General features: G+C 42.7%; 1 protein-coding gene across 1 annotated transcript; it reads left to right on the forward strand.

Moving 5' to 3' along the window:
* Positions 1 to 1,462: 1,462 nt before the first annotated feature.
* On the forward strand, positions 1,463 to 4,521 carry TMEM252 (transmembrane protein 252). The gene is made up of 2 exons (XM_063919475.1): positions 1,463 to 1,789; positions 3,338 to 4,521. The coding sequence occupies exons 1-2, from the start codon at positions 1,509 to 1,511 to the stop codon at positions 3,612 to 3,614; spliced, it is 558 nt and encodes a 185-aa protein (XP_063775545.1). The 5' UTR covers positions 1,463 to 1,508; the 3' UTR covers positions 3,615 to 4,521.
* Positions 4,522 to 8,135: the final 3,614 nt, after the last annotated feature.

Genomic DNA, 8,135 nt, shown 5'->3' on the forward strand with positions numbered 1-8,135 from the left:
ACACAGGCATGCTCGGACTGTTGGAGGGCGGGCCACGGCGGCTGCGTGACCTCACACGCAGCCGCTGCGACCCTCACATCAACAAGTAGCTCCTGACAGCGCACCAGGAGCTGCGCTGGCAGGGAGCTACTCTTCCATTACAAAAGCTTCGCCGCTGTGCGATGCTTTTGTACTTGTGCAGGAGGGTCGGGCCTGACATACGGGGCGGACTAGCTCTGTGCTGGGCGTACCGCCGCATGTCTGTGTGACAGTCAGGTCTGAATTAGGCCCATCATACAATAAGGAAATTCTAAAGAAACTACATATACTGTTCTGTACGGTTCCGGTATGAATGGTCGACCATGTTATGGTCGACAGTCATTAGGTCGACCACTATTGGTCGACATTGACATGGTCGACATGGACACATGGTCGACACATGAAAATGGTCGACACATGAAAGGTCGACATATGAAAAGGTCGACATGAGTTTTTTAACTTTTTTTGGTGTCGTTTTTTGCGTAAAGTGACTGGGAACCCCAATTAGTGCACAGCGTCCCCTCGCATGGCTCGCCATGCTTCGGGCATGGTGCCTTCGCTCCGCTGCCGCTTCTCTCGGCACACTTTACCGTTCCAATCGTAGTCCATGTGGATCGTAAAGTATGGAAAAGTTCCCCAAAAGAAAAAAAAGTTAAAAAAACTCATGTTGACCTTTTCATGTGTCGACCTTTCATGTGTCGACCATGTGTCCATGTCGACCATGTCAATGTCGACCAATAGTGGTCGACCTAATGACTGTCGACCATGTGAACGGATACCGTTCTGTACAGGACATGCACGTAGTAAGACTTGGATAATATCCTATATGTGATACTGACACACAGCATAATGTTTGAGTAAGATTTACACCTCTGCACCTGACCAGCCTCACAACTGCAAGGTATATATTTTTTAAATAGTTATACAAAACAAAACGTTATTACAAATCAGCTGTATGAGACAATTCCATAGTTTCACCTTTGTAGTTGTTTCAGTTGGGTTTCATGCAGTGCAGTGATAAAATACTGCATCTTTATTTTATTAATAAAAGATAATGTAAATCTGCAGTATGTATACATTCTGTAGATGTATACCTTATTACATTACACTAGTAAAGTAATGAGTACATGCAAGAAACACTGGAGTACAGTTATTTGCATCACATATATCATTGCATTTCTATGAAAAACTTCTCAAATGTTTCTTTGAAAATCCCCTACTAAGAATACACACAGACAATGTGTTGCACTACAAGCAGTTGCGTAAGATTTATATAAAACTTGTGAATTTGTATGTTAGCTATTAAAACGCTTTTTAAAAGCTGACTGAAGTTGATATCACATCTAATACTACCCATAGATGGTTAATCAGTGTTATTTCTATGAATCCTATCAATTATTGTCCAAAGGGCAGTTTTCATCACAACATATAAAGCTGCTGAATGTCAGTGATCTGTAGCTTGTCTCAACAGACACTCCCAGCTTCCAATCATGCAGATGAAGAAGGGCATTTATACAATGTTCCGCTTCTCCTTCCCAATCATTGGCTTCTTTCTGGTGTGCCTAGGAGCCTTCTACGTATCTTCAAGCTACTCTAACAATTCTCAGAATGAGACCATTGTGGCATACACTCTTATGCCCTTAGGATTTGTCCTTCTCCTGGTTGGAATTTTTTGGAGCACGTATCATGAGGCTAATCACAAAAGTTTGTTCCACAATGTGATCAGGCGAATTCACAATCAACAACAAGTACAAATTGAGACAATAGACAGGTATGTTACTCCGACTTTGATTAGACTGTGATTGATTTGTCGGTGTCACTACAGCCTAGAACAGTGTTTCCCAACTCCAGTGCACAGGATACACTAGCAGTGCATGTTTTCCAGGTCTTTGCACATAATCACAGGTGAAATGATTACAACCACCTGTAAATCTTTTTATATGTGTCCTTGAGTAATCATACCTCCCAACATGACCCTCTCCAGTAGGGACACAATGCTCTGCTACTGGACTTTTCTCTTAATTTATTATTGCAGGCACCTGTATTGAACAGGTTAATGGATAAGAAAGGTGTTTCAGCACAGGTGATGGCAATCCTAAATTAAGAGTGAAGTCCAGGAGCAGAGAATTCTGTCCCTCCTGGAGAGGGTCATGTTGGGAGGTATGAGTAATAAATACACCTGTACTTCAGCACGGAGTATGGAAAACAAGTTGGGAAACATTGGCCTAGAATGTAATGTTTTGATCTTAAAATATTATGCAATGATGCATTCCTAGGAAGCAAATAGAAAACACAAAAATAAAAAAAATGCAAGGGATTGTGGGTAGAAAATGACCATATTATACCCCTTTCAGACAGAAACTAAAATTACTGGGTGAAGCAGTTCTACCCAGTAATTTCATGAAACACGCAGGTCCTTTATCTGTGTCAAAGGGTCAACCCAGGTTGAAATTCCCGGGACTTCGACCCTGGAATTTACCAGGGTTGGAGACCTGGAAATTTCAACTCGGGTTGACCTTTTCATAGACAAAATACCTGTGTTGATCTGCAAATTACCGGAACGAAATTGTTGACCCGGTAATTTTCTTGTCTGTGTGAAAGGGGGTGTCAGATAGAGCCCGGCAACAAGACCATTGAAATGCCGGGTAATTGCCCTTTTTTTTTGTCTGAAAGTGGTATAATTTGTCTTTCTTTCATTTAAGCGCTTCTAAATGTCATTTTTGAAGTGCAGTTTAGAAAGTAAGAAAAAACCTTGGATAGCATGATCTTAAGCATCCCCCAACATGTCATGCTTTTCACAATTTACTCAGTTGAATGCCTGTGTGATAAAGACAATTTCGGTACTTTACCTGCATGTAGTTAAGGATATCCTGAAAACATGCCTTTCAGGAGTACTTGATGAGGTTTAAGAAAAAATGACTGCAGGTAATAAAAATATTCAATTGAAAGAAAATCAGCAAACAATAGTTAAACTAATTCAGCAATGTAAATTGGAAATTCACTGCTACAGTCTGCAGAAAAGAAAATCTTTGAATTTTGTATACTGTTTTTATCTATTTGTTTATTTTATTGCAGAGGTTCTCAAACACGGTCCTCAAGGCACCCCAACAGTCCAGGTTTTAAGTATATCCATGCTTGGCCACAGGTGACGTAATTAGTACTTCAGTCAATTTGATTTAACCATCTGTGCTGAGCCATGGATATACCTAAAACGTGGACCTTTGGGGTGCCTTGAGGACTGCGTTTGAGAACCTCTGGATTCTGTTGTATACATTTATTTGAGCCTCCATGACTATATTACCTTTTTTTGTATTTTCAGGCCAGATTACTACCCTCCATCTTATGACAGTGTAATTTGGGATATCTCTCTGCATTTAAATACAAACCGCCAAATCATTCTGTGCGAACAGAGCTTCAACATCCCCCCTCCACTGTACTCTGAGAATGTCATGGATGTGGTGGATGAAACCTATTTGTGTGAGGATCCTCCACCTTCATATGAAGTTTCAGTACGTGAATCCACCTCTGACTCCGCAGCCAGCTTGGAAGGGCAGCAAGAGACTGACAATATCTCTAATTTAGAGACAAATGACTGATGTGCAGTTATTCTATATGACTGATAAGGATCTGAGGCATATATAATAATACAGGTCAACAGCTGACCTTAGAATTATTCTGCTGATGGTTAATCACACAACCTATACTGCGAGCTGTAGCAAGAGTCTGCGGGTGACAGCAAACAGGAGAATGCTGTACAGTACATGTAGAAGAGACGGATGACCTGTGAAGCAGATGGTTTACACATTATATTGATCTGCAATATTTACAGATGTGCAACATTTGGCTTTCCACATGTATATAGGTCTTTCTGAAGGCAGCTTGGCAGTTGTAGTCCATATAAGAACATGAATGGTTTCTAAGCTTTTGTAATGTCATTGGTAGTATTACAAAGCTTTAGATAAGCCAGAGATCAATCATCCCATCAGGTGTACTGGCGCCAATTAGAAGTAGAGAAGGCGGCTTCTCTAAATTAGTAGTAGATGTACAGAAGCACCTAACGCTGCTACAGTAATGCCTCTTACTCAGGCCAAAAGCAGCACAACTTCTTAATGTATTATCAATCACAAGATGTCATGACATCTGCAGCATGCAAATAAAGGTTTATAGAACCGGCATCTAGGTAAAAGGGGATACTTCCATGTCAAAAGTATTAGGACAACAGATTGGGGTTTGTTGTCTTGGTCTTGTATTAAATCATGACAATCTCCTCAAAACCTCAATGATGTGTGAGACGTACAATGAATGGAACGTTTTTCTGCCTTACAATGCATAAAAGTGTTATTGATAGAAGTCTGCACCTTATGTTCACCTAATTTGTATACTATGTATGCTTTGTCTTGAGGGTATGTCTTTTTTCTTTGTAATAGCTGATATGTACGAGGTATTTGTGTTTTTATTATTGCTTTTAGATGCTTGTTAAAATAAATATTTCATAAAAATTTGGATCATGCAGTCTCATTTCGTTTCTGATGCTACAGACACTTTGCATGGTATTTACATCAGATATGAGTATATTTAGATCAGAAGACCTAAGGGAGCTATTAATAACCAAAGAGTACAAAATAATTAGATTATTTTAGTTCTTAAGAAAAATATTGGTCACATTTATTAACTGGTTTGAGAACACCACAGGTTTTCATGTAATCTGATGTTTCTATTGTGATATACTATACCAGATTACTGGCCAATAGGTGCTAGCACAAAGCCCTTGCTAGTGCCTCTGACCATTAGGTACTGGGCTAATAATGACAAAATATATTGTTAGCTCATGGCTGTTGATGGCACATGTAGAACTACATGCACCAGCATGCACATGGGCACATACTGGCACCTGACCAAGAACCGAGAGGCTTTTTCAGACACATTTATTAACATTACTGTTTTTACTAGATTTAGCAATGGGTTTTGTCTATTAATATTCAGGTCAAAGATGGACAGTCTGATGTCCTCCTGTAATAATTTCTGGTAAAATTGGAAATTGGTTGTTATCTCAATGATTCTGCATCACCGTGAACAACCTTTTGAACCACCCAAGCGAATTTGAGGCAGGTGGCAGTTACCTCTGGAGATAATGACTTGTTCCCAGGTAATCTACAAAGCAATCAATACAGTTTAGTGTTTTCTTTATTGTAGAACCAAGACATAGTGGCAGAGCTACCAACTCGGAAGGGCCTGGCCAAGCCGTGTCATTCTGAGGCCCTTGCACTGCTCTGATTCTTCCCAGATGCGCAGGGAAGCCCCTCATGTACTCCGGGATCTTCTGAGAGTAAAGCAAAGATTTCGGAGGCTAAATTACATTGCCATGCCTTCCCTCAAATTTAGCCTTGGGCAGGGCCGGACTGGGATTAAAAATGGTCCCTGGCATTTTTGAAGCACACAGGCACACCTCAGCTTCAGCGTCTGGCTCCTGGCATAGACTTCTCCCCTTACTCCTCCTGACTCCTACTTCGTAGTCTACGGTCTTACAAATATAATTAATATTATAAAAACAACATACAAGTGTACATAACTCTTCAATAAAATACACACAATAGAACTCATCCTGCAGGGGATCACAAATGTGCCATAGTCAGACATTTGGTATTTGGTTCGTACTGTTATGTAAAGCTGACATGTCATTGGTGTAGGTCACACTCAAAGAAAAGGGAAGGCATTTTCCCAAATTACCAAGCCCTGGTTTAGCAGATGTAGAGGATTAGATAGTGCTCAGTGTAGTTATTATTTAGGACAGGTGGCTGGTCACAGAGGAGACATCTGTGCATACCAAAGCAGAGCTGTAACTAAACATTTTGGTGCCCTGTGTACAAGGGCATTGGTGTCCATGTCTACATCTTTTGTAGAATAGTGTGCGCCGTAGGCACTCACCGTCAAAATAAGATTTTAAACCTACCGGTAAATATTTTTCTCCTAGTCCGTAGAGGATGCTGGGGACTCCGTAAGGACCATGGGGTATAGACGGGCTCCGCAGGAGACATGGGCACTATAAAGAACTTTAGAATGGGTGTGCACTGGCTCCTCCCTCTAAGCCCCTCCTCCAGACCTCAGTTAGAGAAACTGTGCCCAGAGGAGATGGACAATACGAGGAAAGGATTTTGTTACTCTAAGGGCAAGATTCATACCAGCCCACACCATCCACACCGTATAACCTGGAATATACGGAACCAGTTAACAATATGAACAAAAACAGTATCAGCTAAAGACTGATCTGAACTGTAACATAACCCTTATGTAAGCAACAACTATATACAAGCCTTGCAGAATTTGTCCGCACTGGGACGGGCGCCCAGCATCCTCTACGGACTAGGAGAAAAAGATTTACCGGTAGGTTTAAAATCTTATTTTCTCTTACATCCTAGAGGATGCTGGGGACTCCGTAAGGACCATGGGGTTTATACCAAAGCTCCAGACGGGCGGGAGAGTGCGGATGACTCTGCAGCACCGACTGAGCAAACGCAAGGTCCTCATCAGCCAGGGTATCAAACTTCTAGAACTTAGCAAAAGTGTTTGAACCTGACCAGGTAGCTGCTCGGCAAAGCTGTAAAGCCGAGACGCCTCGGGAAGCCGCCCAAGAAGAGGCCACCTTCCTAGTGGAATGGGACTTTACTGAATTTGTTAACGGCAATCCTGCCGTAGAATGAGCCTGCTGAATCGTGTTACAGATCCAGCGAGCAATAGTCTGCTTTGAAGCAGGAGCGCCAACTTTGTTGGCTGCATACAGGACAAACAGTGCTTCTGTTTTCTGAACCCGAGCCGTCCTGGCTACATAGATCTTTAAGGCCCTGACTACATCCAGGGACTTGGAATCCTCCAAGTCACCCGTAGCCACAGGCACCACAAGAGGTTGGTTCATATAAAATGTAGAAACCACCTTAGGCAAAAATTGAGGACGAGTCCTTAACTCTGCTCTATCCACATGGAAGGTCAAATAGGGGCTCTTATGAGACAAGGCCGCCAGTTCGTACACCCGCCTTGCAGATGCCAAGGCCAACAACATGACCACCTTCCAAGTGAGAAATTTCAATTCAACCGTTTGAAGAGGTTCAAACCAGTGAGACTTTAGGAACCGTAACACCACATTAAGGTCCCAAGGTGCCACTGGGGGCACAAAAGGAAGCTGGATGCGCAGCACTCCCTTTACAAAAGTCTGGACTTCTGGGAGAGAAGCCAATTCCTTCTGAAAGAAAATAGACAGGGCCGAAATCTGTACCTTAATGGAGCCTAATTTCAGGCCCATATCCTCTCCTGTCTGTAGAAAATGGAGAAAACGGCCCAGATGGAATTCTTCCGTAGGAGCATTCTTGGCTTCACACCAAGAAACATATTTCCTCCAGATACGGTGATAATGTTTCGCCGTCACCTCCTTCCTAGCCTTTATCAGAGTAGGGATGACTTCCTCCGGAATACCTTTTCCAGCTAGGATGCGGTGTTCAACCGCCATGCCGTCAAACTTAACCGCGGTAAGTCTTGGAACACGCAGGGCCCCTGTTGTAACAGGTCCTCCCTGAGAGGAAGAGGCCATGGATCTTCTGTGAGCATCTGCTGAAGATCTGAATACCAGGCCCTTCGAGGCCAATCTGGAACAATGAGGATTGTTTTCACTCTTTTTTGTCTTATGATTCTCAATATTTTTGAGATGAGAGGAAGCAGGGGGAACACATAGACCGACTGAAACACCCAAGGTGTTACCAGGGCATCCACCGCTACTGCCTGAGGGTCCCTTGACCTGGCACAATACCTCCGAAGCTTCTTGTTGAGGCGTGACGCCATCATGTCTATGTGAGGAATTCCCCAAAGACTTGTTATCTCTGTAAAAACGTCTTGATGAAGTCCCCACTCTCCTGGATGGAGATCGTGTCTGCTGAGGAAGTCTGCTTCCCATTTGTCCACTCCCGGAATGAAGACCGCTGATAGAGCGCTTACGTGATTTTCCGCCCAGCGAAGAATCCTGGTGGCTTCTGCCATTGCCACTCTGCTCCTTGTCCCACCTTGGCGGTTTACATGGGCCACGGCTGTGACGTTGTCTGATTGAATCAGAACCGATAGGTCGCAAAGAAAAT

This window comes from Pseudophryne corroboree, chromosome 1 (genome assembly GCF_028390025.1).
Source record: "Pseudophryne corroboree isolate aPseCor3 chromosome 1, aPseCor3.hap2, whole genome shotgun sequence".
NCBI lineage: Eukaryota > Metazoa > Chordata > Amphibia > Anura > Myobatrachidae > Pseudophryne > Pseudophryne corroboree.